Below are 16,565 nucleotides of genomic sequence, written 5' to 3' on the forward strand. Positions count from 1 at the left end.
CCAATCGACAGCCGTTATATCTGGAAATCGTACTCCTGAACGTCAGATATGAATGACCCGACAACCATATTTATATTAGCCCCGATCGTCGCATGGCTAGTAGAATGGCAGGATTTGAATGACGTTACTATGACGTCATGGATATCTGGATGACCTTGAAATAGTCTCCCCGAAATAATCTGCACATCTTCGCGGGCATATAGCTCAGAAACTATAGAGGCTTAGGTCATAATTACAGGGCTGTGAACTGCACCGAATGATCTCCAATATGGCCATTTCAATTGAAAACCCCATACAAACGTGGAACACTCACTTAAACCATCGATTGCTTCAAACAGTGCCCCAGTACGCCGGTGTGCGGTGGTCCTGCAAACTGCGTCGCGCTGGGCAGCCAGTGGCTCGGTGACCTCTGACCGTCCGGAGCCGGTCGTTCCGGCCGTGTCGCCGCCGCCGTCGGCCCCCGCGGTCGTCGTCGGGCGGTGGCGTCGGGGCGGGGCGACCACTCGTGCGACCAAATTGGAGAAGTAGGTCACGCGATCATTCGCTGAGCAACGGAGCGCCGCGGCGCGCTCCTGAAGAGAAATTGCTCTATTTAAGACGCGCTATGACCGGTGTCATGTAAAATTGAAAACGTGACAAATGAGTGGTTCGGTCCTACGCCCCTTTCGCGACTGATAATTTATTGGCAGTAATGTTGCTCGTGTGGAAGTCGAGTTCTGCTCGTTTTAATTCATGTTTTGGCTAACTGCGCAACCTATGTTCATGGGCTGAATATGGGGCCGGAGCTTTAGTGACGAGGTGCGAATGTTGTATCAATGACGTCACCAAGGGAATGTGCTCAGGCTTTGTCTGTAAACCACATTATATGTCATGGGCATTACTGGCCGATACGCCATGCACTATTCGCTCCGCTTGAAAACACTTATGCACGCATGTTTGGCGCAAAATAGGCTTGAATCAATGTACATATTCCGTATGTTTCGAGGGAACTGAGAATGTGTGAGTAATTTTACCCCGCAGGCTGAACCCACATAGAGTTTTACAGCCCTTAGACTTTCCCAAGCAGTTCAAAAACATACAGTTTGCAACACTTGGAGCAAGTTTGCTATATCAAACCACTAACACGGATTAGTATAGGAAACAGCATTAAGATGAGGAGAACTTGCGTCCTAACATATGCAGTCATCACCATCTAAAGATGCCGCCGCGGCGTGATGACCGAAGTTGGTAGCAAGCTTCTGGGCGTGTTTTTCATGCCGCCGTCGTCCTCTGGCTGCAGACGCCTACTCCATCTACGTGGAGGACATCATGGTGCGGGAGGTGCAGTACATCTGGCACGGCATCAGCCACCGACAGCTGCGGCAGGTGCTGCGAGAAAACAAGAAGCTCTCCAGCGTGCCGCTGGTCGACTCTCATGGTGAGTGACGTCACGTGGTCATGTGGTAGTGCTAGTTAGCATTTTGGGAAACCCCACCACGCAGGTACTTGTTCCTCTGGACCGTATCATACAGTGCACCTCACAGTGACAGCTAGTGTTCGGTTTCTCAACCTGTCGCATCTATGCCATCCTGCGGTCTATGCAACTTCCCTGCGTTGTAGTCATGCTGGAGAGTGCGTGGTTACCATGCAGACATTCTCAGAACCCGAAACGAAATGGGCTGATCGCATTGCCCAGTTGTGTTATGACTGGTAAGGATCACCAACCCAATTTTCAGTGCTGTGTGGCAGTTGTCCAGTTGTACTACATGATCAGGCCTTCCAGGCTTTGTCAGGTCGGCAGCAAGGTGCGGGTAAAAAGAGCGTAAAGTTGGTGCTTCTTGTGCGCAACATCTGACGACTGCGAAATCCGCTGCGGATTCTGCAGCAGTCAACATAGTGTCAACGTGCCTTACGACCGTGGGTGAGTCTGGTGTCAGGCTGTACTCCACCCGGCATGCTGTCGGTCGGGACTGTTGTCAGAAGGCACCGGGACTGGTGCCAGATTGGGTCTGGACGGGTTTGGTGTCAGCCAGTGTCAGAACGGGACTAGTGATAGTTGTGCGCTGACGGGCCTGATGCCAGACTGTGTCCGACTGGGACTTGTGACAGTCTGTTGCGGGGGTGCTCAGGATATACACTGAGCGGACGGGGCCCGGCCGGGACCGGTGACTGTGTCTGTGTCGAGCCGACTGTGGTGTCCGGCGGGACCGGTGACTGTCTGCGTCGAGCCGACTGTGTGCCCGGCGGGGACCGGTGACTGTGTCTGTGTCGAGCCGACTGTGGTGTCCGGCCGGGACCGGTGACTCTGCGTCGAGCCGACTGTGTGCCCGGCCGGGACCGGTGACTGTGTCTGTGTCGAGCCAGCAGCGGTGTCCGGGTGGCGACCGCCGGCTCGCGTCCCAGTCCGGACGAAGGCAGGTCTTGCCTCGGTACTGCAGTTCACGCCCCCACGCTTTCCACGCTCACACTCTTTTCCTCACTTCAGCCTGTGACACTGTTTCCCCTGAATTGCTGGTCGGGCTAACAGAAGCCCTGTAAGCCAGGCATCCCAGTAACTCATAAGCTGGCATATTTAATCAGCTAGAGCCCAACGGCTTATGTATGTGTGTTGACGCTGCGGTGCTCGTTTGGGCTTCGTGGCATTCAGCTCTCTAACATGCTTCTTTCTGGTAAAGTCACAAAAGACAGCTGCGAGCATGCGGCTAAGTGACTGATTAAAAAGGTTATTGATAAACATGAGTGCTGAGCAAGGACGCAGGAACGGGGGGGGGGGAGGTCGCCCCCTCTTCCCTGAACTTGAAAGCTGGGGGCGGTACCCTCTCACATCCTGGAGGGCGTGTGAAAGGTCTATTTTGGTTTGATAAGAGTCCTTTTTGAACCGTAAATGAATTATCTAATCCTATAAAAGTATATTCTGAGCTGTCAATGTCTTATTCTGACGTGTTAAGAGGTATCCTCCTGGTGTCCGTCCCGGTGGCTCAGTTGGTTACAGCGCCTGCCGTCCGATCCACCCGCCCGTGGCGGGTTGGGTTCGAGTCGCTTTAGGGCGCCCGTTATTTGCCCCTGACAGGTATGGCCTGCGGCCGGTGGCAGCGGTTGCGCTAAAGGTCAGTTGACGTCAAAGGGCGGAACGGACCGTGCCGAGCATTGCGGCACGTTAAGCTTTCGCCACTAAATTCTGCCGTTGCCTGGAATTGCGCGATCGGATGGTGGGGGTCATGGCTCACACAACAAGCACTGCTTACCGTGAGCGCTGATCCCAGAAATCCATCATTCAAAGGGTTCGGATCAGATTCTTTTTTTTAAAATCTGACAAAGAGAGGGCGATTCTGAACCTGTAGAGAACCCATTCTGACTTGTAGAAGGCCCATCATTGTCTGTGGACGGCCCATTCCGACCTGAAGAAGGCCATTCTGATCTGTGGACGGCCAATTGTTGACAGTGGAACGGCCATTCTGTTCCGTGGAAGGCCCATTTGGCTTGAAGAGGACCCATCATGATCTGCAGAAGAACCATGATGACCTGTGGAGGTTTCAGTATTGACAGGCGAGGGCCAACTTTGGCATGGAGAACGCTCAGTCTGGCCTGCAGCCTGCAGAGGGCCCACTCTGATCGATAGGGAAAGGGGTTGTGGCCTGACCAGTAAAGGGCCTATTGTTCACTGTGTAGAGCTCACTTAAGCCTGTAGAGCGCCCATTTTTAACTGTGGAGAGTCCACGCTGGCTTGTAGAGGGCCCATTGCCAACCAACGTGCTCTTATTCTGGACTATACAAGGCCCGTTCCGATCTGCGGACGGCGAATTTTGATCTGTTTAGGCCCCTTTGACCTGTATAGAGCCCATTCAGGCTTATAGGGGCCCACTTTCTAATCTCAGGGGCCCATTTTGACATTTTGGAGTTCTCCACTTCAACTTGAACATAGCTACCACACCCTTTGTGCTGAGTAAGTCTTTGTACATTTTGAATTATGGTTATGGGCGTGGTTACGTGGTTACAGAAAAAGAAAGTCATACCCGGTGTATTGTATGGTTACGTCATTCAGTGGTAATCCGCATAGACTATATAGTTTTTTCGATGATGGATTAAAATATTGCCGGCTTACATGTCCGGGAAGCTTCTGTGGGCATTAGGTAGAACTGATGGATACCACATCTATCAATATTTGCCGACATACGTGTCTATTGACGGGGCAACACGAGAAGAGTAGCTGGAAGACGAGGATCATCGCCGGGCTGCCGCAGAGAAGCTCCGTTATCGCCGTCCTACAGACCTGTTTACCGGAGTTCAGCGGACACGATTCCACCCGAGCCCTTCTCTAATCGCATCCGTTGTTGCTGCGGTGACCGGGCCGCCGATTTGAAACTGGAGTCGAGCCGGGAGTCAATGCGACCCCCGAAGCTGCCGCGCGCTCTGAACCCCGCGGGCGTTTCAGACTCGATGGTGCTGCTGGGTAGCATCAAGCGGAAACACCTGGTGCTGCTCCTGGAGAAGCACCTCGGACGCGACCGACGCATGGAGGTGGTCACGCGATGGCAGCGAGCGGCGCAAAAGTGAGACGGCTACCCGCCTTTGTATGCGATTTATTACGTCACGCTGGCGGGGCAGTGCGTCCCACGCGTTGTGCGCGCTTACCGTGGTATTCCAGGCCTAATGGTGGCAGCCGACGAAGTGTTTAGGAACTGTTTGGCCGTCGCCTTCAGCACATCTTATGAACCTAAAATTGTCATGGGAGATCATCCTGTCAATCTCAGCTGAGTGTCGGTGACCTCGTTTTCCGCTGCAACACACGCCCGTCCAATCGCTGTGCAGCAGCTTCCAAGGGGATGCCAGCGTGTCACGGAGGCGGTGGGTCCATGCGCTCGGCCGTCCCCGGCTGGGCCCCGGTCCAATATGTCGGGTCTGTAGATCTCCCGTGGCGCCGGCGGTGTTAAGAGCCAGCGCGGCCGGCCTCACCCCGGCAGATTCAGGCGCCCGTCCGGCGGCTCGTGCCCACAACTCTGTGCGGCCGACCCTACGATGCGTTCCGCGCCGTTTGCCAGCGTCTTGGGAATCCTTCCTTTGGCTTTTCTTTATGATGGGGTCGGGGAGGGACCGGGGGCGGGGGGGGGGGGGGCGTATGCTTTTGAGGTAGATTGCGGTGCCGTATTTATGGCGGCATATAGTATGTTCTGCGGGCGATTTCTGCCGTGAAACTACCGTCTTGTTATTTATTTCTACATCCTGTTCAAAAGAGTGTTTTCAGTCCGTAGGGAATAAAATGGTGCTTTAGTGTGATTTAATGGCCGCTCGTATTGTAAAATATTGTACCATTGAGAGCTAAAACTGTTATTTTCTGCATTGCCCAGGTGATTGCGCAGACAATACTAATGCATCGTTTATTACCTCGTTTATTACGATAATGCATTTGCGTACAGTAGAATGCGCGCTTTCAATGTCAAAACGGCCAAATGTGGCCAAAATGCCAACACCACGTCAATGTCAAATGCCGATGTTGAAATCAGCATTCGGCAACGTGTGATCGCAGCTTGAAGACAGACAGCAATGGAAAATAACGGTGTGGTAAATAGGCCGGCAGCAAGGTGTCACATTACGGTCGAGATCGCCGGTCTCTCATCAGTGGGCACCAACCTGCGGAGCACCACCCACGCATCATCACCCCACGAGCACTGCTTCCCGTTTCCTGAGCATCGGTCCTCAGCTGCTGAGCGCCACTTGCTAGCCTCTGAACTGCTGCCCTCCCCTGAGCGTCATTCGCCAGGCTCTGTAACGGCTGCCCTGCCCTGATCAGCACTCCCCCTCCCCTGAGCGTCGCCGCCGCTGGGGCTGAGCGTCGTCCGGGCCGGCAGGGTGCGCCTGTCGCGGCCCAACCGCAGCTGGAAGGACCTGGTGGCGCTGGCCACGGCTGAACACCGGGAGGAGCAGCGCCGCCAGCAGGAGGGCGGCGACGCGCCGCCCGACGAGCCCGTGGTGCAGGTGTCCGGCGCGCGCCTGGCCGCCGCCGACGACGACGAACCGGCTCCGGCTCCGGCTCCGGCTCCGGCCCCGGCCCTGGCCCCGGCCCCGGCCCCGGCCCGGCCCCGGCCCCGGCCTCGGCCTCGGCCTCGGCTCCGGCCCCGGCCCCAGCCCTGGCCCCAGCGTCGGCTCCGGCTCCGGCGCGGTCCTCCCGGTTCGCCGTGACGCCCGTGAGGCCGACATTGCCGGAGCTGCGTATCACTCCAACAAGCCTCTCCGAGGCCGGCGACGACGAGGAGCAGGTGGGGCGCCACGATGGCTCGTCCGGCGTAGCAGCCGCCTGGAGCGGGTGGCAAGAGAACATAAATTATGTTAAGTGGGGGGGGGGTAGGGAATTGCAGGAATGCATTTCGAATCAATTTGATACCGTGCCACGTCATTGAGATAATGTTTATTTATCCTAGCTTGGGCTTTTCGCCTATCCGGTTATCGTGGCGCTGTAGGACATCTATTCTTAGCATATCGTCTTCTCTCGTTAGTGGAGAGCATGGATGATGGCCAGAACAGATGAAGATAAAACTGTGGTCGAAGGTCTGGATAGGCTGTTGTAGATTTGGTCGAAATGGACCTCCGTCCAGCACGGTGTCAGTTTTGACATCGCAACTCGCACGCTCCGGAGTGCAGTACACTGGGCCTCAGGCGCCTTAGACATGTCAACGAGGTCCTACCATGCAAATAACCCGGACCACTTACCACGCAACATCGTCACTCTCCACTGGGAACATTTTCGAAGCGTGCGTCCAGACATGGCCGGGGCCTCGCCGTCCAACATGGGCGGGTGTCATGCCTGTTCGTGTCTGCCCGAGGCCGGCGGCCCATCCGCCGTGGCACGTGCTGACCCAGAACGGAGCTCATTTGGTGCTGGCGAGTTCCTTCCGGCCATTCTCGGCCGGCGCCGCGCCGTAACCCGGCCCAGAACGACCCGCTGCAGCGCTCAGAAATAAACATTATCATCCAGCCGGGATGGGCCCGGAAATCGATCAAAATTATATTACACCTTGACTGTGACATCGGGGCGGCGCTGGCGCTCTCGGCGACACTCAGTGTCTGCCGACGGCGGCGCACGGCGGGCGGTTAGTCACAGGGGCGCAGTTCTCCACGGATTGATCGAGATTGGCTGGCGGATTTTGCACCGTCTGCGCCACCTAGCAGGAAAAACATTGGTCGAAGACCTTAGCCCTGTTCTGTAAAAAAAACTGTAACTAAAAGTCTGTTTGTGCGCGCATGCTCCTCGTGCTCCTCGTGCGCTCCTCGTGCGCTCCTCGTGTTTGCGTTTTTGAAAAATTCGCGAAATGTGTCTTTAGGTGGTAACTTATGCTTTTTATCTGGTGCTCGCTGGCGTGAACCTCATATACTGGCGCCGGTGACCAATAATCTTCAAGCCCTGCCTCAGAACCGCATGTATTACACAGCGCAGCAGCGCATGTCTGCGAAGTAATCGATCGATAACACGTGGTTGAAGTAGGTGGTGAACAACGTGATGCGGGAAACACTCTCATTCCTGTCAAGGGAAATAATGAATGACCTCGGACACGTGAAGCCACGTGACACGCCACGGACGCGTGAAGCCACGTGCCGATGCGCGGCAAAAACACTCCGACTAGCGCGATCGCGGTACCCGAATGCCGTGAGCCAGTGGAGCGGATGGGGCGGCGCAGGGCAGAGAGCCGCCCCCGCGTGCCTGCGCTGGTGTGGTTTCAATCTCCGCATTCCCCAAGAGATAAATAACCGCACACTACAGGCGGTGCTGGGCTGCCACCAATCCACTTCGTCTGGCGAGTGGGTCAGTGACACAGCTCAGTCCGGACGGTCAAAGGTCGCGTGATCGGACGTGGCTCTCATCACGCCCTTTAAGGATGATGGCGGGAGACCTGAGGGCGTCAGGTGGCAGGACGGCCCGTGCTGACAGGTCCCGTACGGACAGGGCCCGTACGGACAGGGCCCGTACGAACAGGACCCGTACGAACAAGGGCCCGTACGGACAGGGCCCGTACGAACAGGGCCCGTACCATCAGGGCCCGCGTCCACAGGGCCCGTACCGACAGGGCCCATACCGACAGGGCCCGTACCGACAGGGTCCGTACCGACAGGGCCCGCGTCGACAGGGCCCCCGTAGCAACAGGGCCCGCATCGACAGGGCTCGTACCGACAGGGCCTGTACGGACACCTCCGCCGGCATGACGCCGCTCCTATCCGGCTGCCTGTTCAGCCCGCTGACGCAGGCACGTTGCGCCATGCGTACCATGCGTACCATCGTGCTGTCCGCGGTTCGCCTGCCGTCGTCTGTGCATGGCTCCGGCCAGAGGCAGAGGAACGTCCCAAAGCGTGGATGGCCTCATCGCCTCTCGAATTAATTTTGTTGTTGATGATCACATGTACCGTCATCTGATTATTGCCGAACTTTACGATAAACAGGTGGACTTCGGCCCACCCATCTCTCGTTTGTCCGGTCCCTGTGTTCGTGCCTTTGGTGTCGATGCGCCATCCGTGTTGGGGCGCGGTGCTCCAAGCCGAGCCTTCGCGTTGCCTGACCCTTAACACGTGCCGGAGGAGGCAGTTCCGGCCTCTCGTCAGCCTCCTCGCCCACCTCGTCTGACCCCAGCACCGTGCCGCAGGCGGTGGCCGGCCTCTCGTCAGCCTCCTCGCCCACCTCGTCTGACCCCAGCACTGCGCCGCAGGCGGTGGCCGGCCTCTCGTCGGCCTCCTCGCCCACCTCGCCGCCGGATCGCCGGCCTCTGCGGCCAATCCTGAAGAAGACTGACTCGTTTAGCCTGCGCTCGGCGAAGGCCGGCTCGCACAGCTGGTTCGGGTCGTCCTACGCCACCGTCACTGGCAGCAGCGACACCAGGTGAGGCTCGCCTCCTGGTCTGGAACTGTCCTCCGAACCTACGCGGTCTTGGACCGTCTGGTGGCTTTCACGATCCTTACATAGATCACGTGCGCCGGTAAAATTTACGATTTGCCGTTTTCTAGTAATAACAGAAAATTGTGATTCTGGGATGCGTGTCTATAACCCTAAACAAATCACGAACTCCTTGAAATTGACCTATCTGTGTTTTGCCTCGGCCATGACGTCATGGACTAAACGCCTACTGTTAATAATGCATTACATAGGGCGTTCGGTAGCATCAGGCCCGCGTTGAGGCCAAAACCTGGGATATTGATGACACGATAGGAGTAAAACTTGTGTCATATATGGATATAGATGTCATACTATATCAAAATAACACCCAAACGGTCTTATTAATTGTTTGTAGCTTGTAGCGTAAACACATCAATCAAAAGTAATATCTAGATAAACTCCGACCGGGTGTGGCTAGTTTTTGCTTTAATTTTGCTTTGATTTAAAGTTTCTCTCAATGAACCGGACTGTGCATACGCCTCCAAGCAGTACAAATAGACTGGGCTCAGGCCGTGTCCGTGGGTTTGAGCTGGGACGTGCTGGCGTCTGAGTAGGCCGCGACCAACACTGGCTTGGGCAGCTTCTTGTCTGCCCCAGTCACGTAGCTCGAAGTGTTTTGATGGAGACCAAATGTCAACTTTCAAAGCTGCAGCGAAAATAGATCAAATTTCCTCACACGCGGTTGAGGAGGGGGGCGTGGCATGACCCACATGGCCATTCCTAGCTGCGTCCCTGGCTGCCCCCTCCCGTCGTTATGGCGAGACACAGGCTCTCCGACGCCCCTCCTGTCCCCCGCTGTGTGCGGTCGCTACACGTCTGTCTGCCCGTCGGTTCCGTCACGCTCCGAGCGCCCACCACGTCCGGCGCCGCTGAAATGATGGAGCGGATCGGTCGGGCCGCAGCCAATACCAACCCTGCCCCCTCCGCCGCCCGCGGCCGGGCGGCGGGCTGCACGTGCCTGTGCTGACCCCCGGCCGGCGGCCCTCAGCGGCTCGTGTCGTGTCCGGCAGGCTGAGGGCGACAGCTGAGGACGTGCTGCAGAGGGCGAGGGAGACGCGGGTGGAGGAGGCGGGGCTGGCTGAGATGGACGGCGTGCTGCCGCCGCCGCCGCAGCCGCCGCCACCGCCGGAGAAGCGGGTTACACTGGTGAGTGGCGCCCCGCCGCCGGCTGCTGTCTGCTCGCTGGGCTGGCATCTTTCAGAGTCACATGTGTTAGGACCACAGTCCGGTAATGGCTGCATGAGACCTTTCTGTTAAGCTACCATGTGTGACAGTTTGAATCTAGGCCTGTCAAGAACTTTATGCGCTGCGGGCATTTTTAGTCGCGCATTATTGTCGCCGGCTCAAGCTTATGTCAGTGCATTTCACTTATAAAAAAACAGGCTGATGCGAAACGGTGATGTGGTGTGGTACAGGTACCACCGCTTCCATCAAGCTTTTATTTTCGCGGTACTCGAGCCTCTGCACTCACAAGTGGCACCACCCTAACACTGCGGTCTGCAAGTTATTCATGGGTCCATTTTTCACCGCCGACTTCAACAGATGTGTCGGGTGTTTCGAGGACATTAGGAGCGCTGAATGTTGTAGCGCGCGTCATTACTGGCTGGCGAGTTTGTGCCACGTGCCAAACTGCCTGGTTGGTGCGGACGGCGCCGGCGCACGCCGACCGCTGCCGGCCGTGGGCTGCGCCGCTGTGCTGCTCGGCGCCCGCCGCCCGCTCTGTGACGCATGAGCCGAGCCCGGCCAGCGGCCGCCGCCGCCGCCTCCGCCGCCCCCGCCGTCCGGCCCAGGCTGCACGCTGGCTGTGTCCGGCTGGGGAGACCCGGGCCCGTATTCAGGGGCGTCACTGGGACTCACGGAAGGGAACGGTGCAGACCAGCAGGCCAGCTGGTGACTGGGTTGGTACAAGGTGTTCACACAGGGAATCACGTACCCTTTGCCATCAGGAGTGACTCGTGTGACCTTTGATGTTCCAGTCCGTGTGATCTTAAACGTGTTCATGCAGCCCTTGCAGTGTCGAACATGTCCGAGTATCCCAATTATCGTGGCTTTGGTGTGATTATTCGCATTGAAGTGGTTGGTTTCGTGGTTCCAAATATTGTGTTCCTTTGCCTTCTGGTCTTGTCTCTTCATGGAATATTCTGGCCCAGTTTTACCTATTGTCCTTTCGACCTGAGCCCAAAAACTGTGTGAGCTACTGTGCTGATTTTGTTTTGTTATTGTGCGTAACATGATGGATACCATGCTGCAGTGCAACACTTTAAAGCGCCGGGGAACACATCTCACACGCCAGGCGTAAGATGAAAGCGAGCTGATGCCCAAACGTGTTTTGTTCGCAGACTGGAGAGAGCCATTCGGCTTTTGCGGCGATTACGAGGTGCTCTTCCTCATTAGCCCCACATTGCATGTGGCCTGCGTCTTTCCAGCGCTGCGGAATGCCCGAGCTTTTTGCAAGCTGGCGCCAAACAAAAAAATAGAAAAGCCTGCCATCGGAGGAAATATTGTCATATGCGTTCAAGTCTCGCGTACAGAGGAACCCTAACTTCCCTCTGCATTTCGTATTTTTTCCTACCCTGTATTGCAACATGAACGTGATCCACCGAGAGTTATGTGTGTGTGAACTGTGGGAACATATTTAAATGCGCCACGAAAGAGATCCGCTGTAGGACGTAGCTTGTGACATGTAATGTTTGTACCGCGTAAAAGGGTATAGCCAACTTGCGTGTGCTTGATCACCGAGATCATCACTCTCTGCTCGTTTTTGCTTTGGTGCTCCCGCACGCGAACTGACAGGATTTTTGGCAGTCTTTCATTGGTTCTGTCCGTACATGATGCGGCGACCGTCACGTAACACGGCGCGTTACGTATTTTTGTTATTCTAAGGTTGAACATGCCTGCCTAGAAGAGAAATACTGACTTACAAACGCCACGAACCCCATTTTCAACTTATATAAGACAATGGTATTAGCTTTATATATCGGAGAAAACCAGGAGAATAGAGATACATTTGGGTTGATATTTTTGTAACATGCCTTCATCGAGACAATGGCAGAAGTGAATGCAAAATTGCCTGCCGATGATCTTGCTCGATTTTTCAGGTTTTTTTTTTAAACAGCGAGCCACAGCTTTAATAGGAGACCAACATTCAGCGGATTATACAAGGAGAACTTGCCAGCCATAACTAAGACATAGTGCATATCTAACTAAAAATTATGATAAGCGAAAAATGCGTGTACATTTAAACGAATCCAGGTAAACAGGCATCACACATTACGTTTCACTCAGACATGCAAGTGAGTTCAAGGAACAAGCACCACTCATCAACACATCAATTATATACCAATGATTTTAATTAAACAGGCATTGCGCATCACGCGTCAGGCATCACTTCTACATGTAACGATTTAAGCTGGCACAACGTCCATAATCAAGGCACATATCACATCATAAGACCAATATCATAATCGACCATGATGGGCCTCATAAGGTTTCATAGGTGAGGTTTCGTGGGCTTCATAGGTGAGGTTTCGTCGCCGGATTTTTGTAAGAACGGGTTCACTTATTTTCCCGTCTGGGTGGTCCTTTGTTCTATATGTGACTTTGAGCTTTAAGAGCGGCATAGGGTGCATAGGGGCGGGTCCAAAGGAGGTCCAAACGCTTCATATGAGCATCTGCTTTGGAAATCAAACGCATTTTAAACAATCAAAACTGCGCTTACGCATAGCCTGGAAAAACGACAATAAGTCTGTGGTGAAATATTCCGTCTCGAAGCCTAAGTTCCCGGGTGGCAACAGATGTCATTTATGCAGTTCTGGGTTTCAAGGGGTTTGCACGCAAAGAAATGTGATTTGCGAAATCAGGTGTAAGCTGTGTGAAAAACATGGTAGGAACTAGTCTATGTTGGGGAGTTCATGCGCCCTATTCGTTGAGATTAATGAAAACCTGCGAGCGCTTAAATCAAAACAGGGATTACCCCTTTCGATGACCATTTTTTTGGCAAAACCCGCTTGGGCTGAAATCGACGGACGTATGGACTCTATGCCCCTTTTAGAGCTCAAAGGCACTACAGAGCACGGGATCACCCAGACAGGAAAAATAAAGTGAACATATTCTTATAAAAAGTCGACGGCCGAAGTCGTTAACATACCTTGCTCACATGGCCGATTAGTGCGGACCATAGTATGTGTGCGTTTAGTGGTGATGTGTGCCAGCTTAAAATCGCTTACACATGTAAGTGATACCTGACGGGAGTGCCATGCCTGTTTAATTAAAATCGTTTGCCTGCATAATTGATTCGCGATGTGTGATGCCTGTTTGCTTCAACTCGCTTGCATGTTTGAATGAAGCGCGAAGCGTGATGCCTTTTTGCTTGAATTCATTTGCATGTACACGTATGTTCGCGCATTCTAATTCTTAGATAGGGACTGCTCGCGGTAATGGCTGGCAATCGCCCTTTGTTTATTTTCCTGAATGTTAGTGTCCTGTAAAGACTGTGGCTCGCTGTTTTAAAAAAATGACTGAAAATCGAGTAGGATCATCGGCAGGCAATTTTGAATTCACTTCTGCTATTGTTTCGATAAAGGCATGTTGCCGAAACATCAAGCCAACTATATTTCCATTCTCCTGGCTTTTCTACGAGGAATAAGGCTAATACTACTGTCTTATATATGTGAATGATTTCCCTCGCTACTGCACCGAACAACTTAACTATTTTCAACTTGCTTATGCGATAACAGTTTATTGAGTATTATGCTAGGGTCAGGTGCACCGGATAGCTAAATATCTGCAGGTTTCTGAAACATGAGTCATATGACACTCAAGGTTAATTGCTGCATATAATGGCATAGTTTCACCCTTGACCTCATTTTGTGAAAAAGCATGGTGGTTTGAGCTTCTCCATACCGGTATGCAATTGAAGATCACCCTGTTGCCATTCAGGATAAAAATGAATCGATAGGATATCTCCTATATCGGTTGGCAATCGAAATTAAACATTGGCGGGCCACTCACGGCGGTTCGCCGTGAGCCGACCGGCCGGTATCCGGTGACCGCGCGTAATCGGCTCACTGCGTCTGGAACTGAGGTCGTGACCGGCCGGTATCGGTGACCGGACGTGATCGGCTCACGGCGTCTGGAGTTGCGGTCGTAGCCTTGAATCCATGCATGTCAGTTTTAAAGCCAGCCATTTCAACGTTTCCGCGGAATTCTAGAACAACATCTGAATGACTAGTGAGTGTTTATCGACCTCACGTACCTGTCGTCCCTCACGAGTCGTGTAGATGGGGTCGTCGCGCGTCCTGAGTCCTCATAGCGCATCGATAACCTTCATATAACGCTGAGATGGAGCTCAGCAGGAGAAAAAAGGAGCACCTGGTATGAATTCGCACTATTTTTGTTGTAATATGGCTTGAAGCCGGAGCAAATTTGCCTCGCATGCTGGCAGCATGCCTGAAACCGCACACATGGAATTCAATACAGCATGTATCTAATTCGACACGGGCTCCGAGTATACCAGGTCGGGCCTAAGACGGGCTCAGTGAGCGTAGAGCCTCATTCCCGGGAGATCGGAACATGAACACCTGCAGTTTTGCTGCTTTCAGCGAGTGCCTCCAGGGAGTACGCAATAAAAAACCGACGAAAATGGTTGAAGAAGAACAGTACGATTGTTTGTGAGGCTTAGCGGTATGACGGCAAGTGGTGCAAACCATTTGCCATAATCACAAAAAATTGGCTAAGTTTTTAAGTTGTTAAAATTAAACAAACCCATGCCTAACTGAAGAATTGCTTGACTTGCAACACAAAGTAACAAGGGGGGGGGGGTGCGGAAAATCGTAGGCACTTATCTAAGAAGATCTTCGCTGCAAAGGGTGTAGTAGAAATAATATAAAAATCGCATCCGGCTTGATGGAATAAGCCTTGTCAACTGCCGGTTCAAACGCCGATGCAATCCGTCAACGAGTGAGTATAATGCACTCACAGAATCTATGCACACAAGCTCCAGATCAACGGCAGGATCGAGCTCAGCTGCAGAAGTGCAGGTCTGGACCACAAGATTGTTTTCTCGCCATTCAAAAGTATCTCTGCATCTGTGATTCTCGGGTCAAAATTTTAGGGTGCGGTCGGAACAATTGCACAGTCATGTATTTGGCTGGAGAAATGACTTGCCTCAAATCGTGGCAGTCGTTATCCAGTGGAAATATCATAAAGCTTTATCGAGAAGCCAGCAAATCAATTACGTAAGCAATCTAGGTAAAGGGATGAGGAAAGACGTGCGAGGCCCCAGCATTGTATCGTGTGCATTCAAACAATAATCATGGAAGCCCTCTGCAGCCAAAGCATCTCAACCACGGCGGTCATGACACAGTGTCAAGAGGATTTGGGCTCAACAGAGAATGCCCCGTGATCTGCTCATGTCAGAAATGAGATCAAGTTATTACGAAAACCGTTCGTGCGAAATGTGTGGTACCGTACGAAAAACGTACGAAAAGCACACATCCATTCGTATGGTGAGCATTTACTGAGTAGCAGAATAAACTGAATGCAAAATGACAGCAAAATCACTGGTGTGATATAACATATTGAGGACCAAGATTGATAATCTTTACCGTACTTTCCGCCATGCTTTCCCGCGTTTTTTTAACTTGAAGAGTTTACCTTTAGAAACTCGTGCTTTATGCAAAACCATACCCACTAGACGTTTCTTTCAAAACGCCACGGTGCATTGACGCTACTTTGGTATGACATGGCTGCTACTTTATTTTAATTTGCATCGTTGACATATGGATATTTGGACATCTCCGTTCCAATGTAGCAGAACAGACCCCATCATATTCTCTTCCATATGATATGGTTTTGATATATTCGTGCATGGCTTGTTTGGCCAGACTGGTTTTTCGACCGTTTATTATGTGTTAAACCTGCCATATCATGAAAATATAACTCATCCGATCCATCGTGAAACTCTGGTATAAAATTGTTGTAAAGATAGGTCGGCACGTGTCATGTTAGCAACCGATATCAAATCGGATTTGTAAGCCCCAAACCACCGCCGAATTGTTACTCGATGCTCCGAACGTGTCTTCCAGCCGGATGGAGTGGAGAGGGGATCGATATGTCATACGAGGATCAAAAGTCTGGAGGAGAAGAATGAGCTCGAAAAGCGTTAACTTTGATGACTGCAAATAGGTACGTTATCGCAAATGCGTGTGTGTAATTTTTTGGTGTGCACACATTTGTAAGAGAGGTGATATAACGTCCTCTTTTCATACGATGAACCGAACTATGGTGTGTGATTGGAAGAAGTTAGAACAAAATACGGCCTCGTTTTAAATGAATACGATATCTAACATTCTCGGTGTAGGTAAAGAACTTGCATGGACCAAACCTATGTGACAAGGCTAAGGTTAAAGACCTTGAGATGTTTCTATAGAATGCTGCATCGTTTTCATCTTGGCACGCGTGGTCTCCTAGAAACAGCACTGTTTTGACTCATGTCAGTGGCACAGTGATGCCATTGACCTGCATCACCAAGACACCAGATTTATGCTGGATTTAGCCCCTACAAACGAAATACGATTGTAATCAAAGCAATTCGTGAACGAATCATGTTTGAGTTAACCTTAGTACCCAAACTGATTATAATCACAACGCCTGTTGCAAAGTGTGCTGTGCT

General features: G+C 52.6%; 1 protein-coding gene across 1 annotated transcript in view; it reads left to right on the forward strand.

The window, feature by feature from the left end:
- The window catches only part of LOC119097211 (uncharacterized), a 71,794-nt gene that overhangs the window by 12,898 nt on the left and 42,331 nt on the right, over nucleotides 1-16,565 (forward strand). The window contains exons 3-10 of the mRNA XM_037220265.1: nucleotides 1,280-1,417; nucleotides 4,412-4,529; nucleotides 5,826-5,900; nucleotides 6,167-6,233; nucleotides 7,901-7,966; nucleotides 8,097-8,213; nucleotides 8,607-8,839; nucleotides 9,662-9,783. Of these exons, the coding sequence (XP_037076160.1) occupies nucleotides 1,280-1,417; nucleotides 4,412-4,529; nucleotides 5,826-5,900; nucleotides 6,167-6,233; nucleotides 7,901-7,966; nucleotides 8,097-8,213; nucleotides 8,607-8,839; nucleotides 9,662-9,783 (936 nt within the window). The remainder of the gene's footprint in view (nucleotides 1-1,279; nucleotides 1,418-4,411; nucleotides 4,530-5,825; nucleotides 5,901-6,166; nucleotides 6,234-7,900; nucleotides 7,967-8,096; nucleotides 8,214-8,606; nucleotides 8,840-9,661; nucleotides 9,784-16,565) is intronic.

The sequence above is a fragment of the Pollicipes pollicipes genome, unplaced genomic scaffold, assembly GCF_011947565.3.
Source record: "Pollicipes pollicipes isolate AB1234 unplaced genomic scaffold, Ppol_2.1 Scaffold_4295;HRSCAF=5057_pilon_pilon_pilon, whole genome shotgun sequence".
NCBI classification, from domain to species: domain Eukaryota; kingdom Metazoa; phylum Arthropoda; class Thecostraca; order Pollicipedomorpha; family Pollicipedidae; genus Pollicipes; species Pollicipes pollicipes.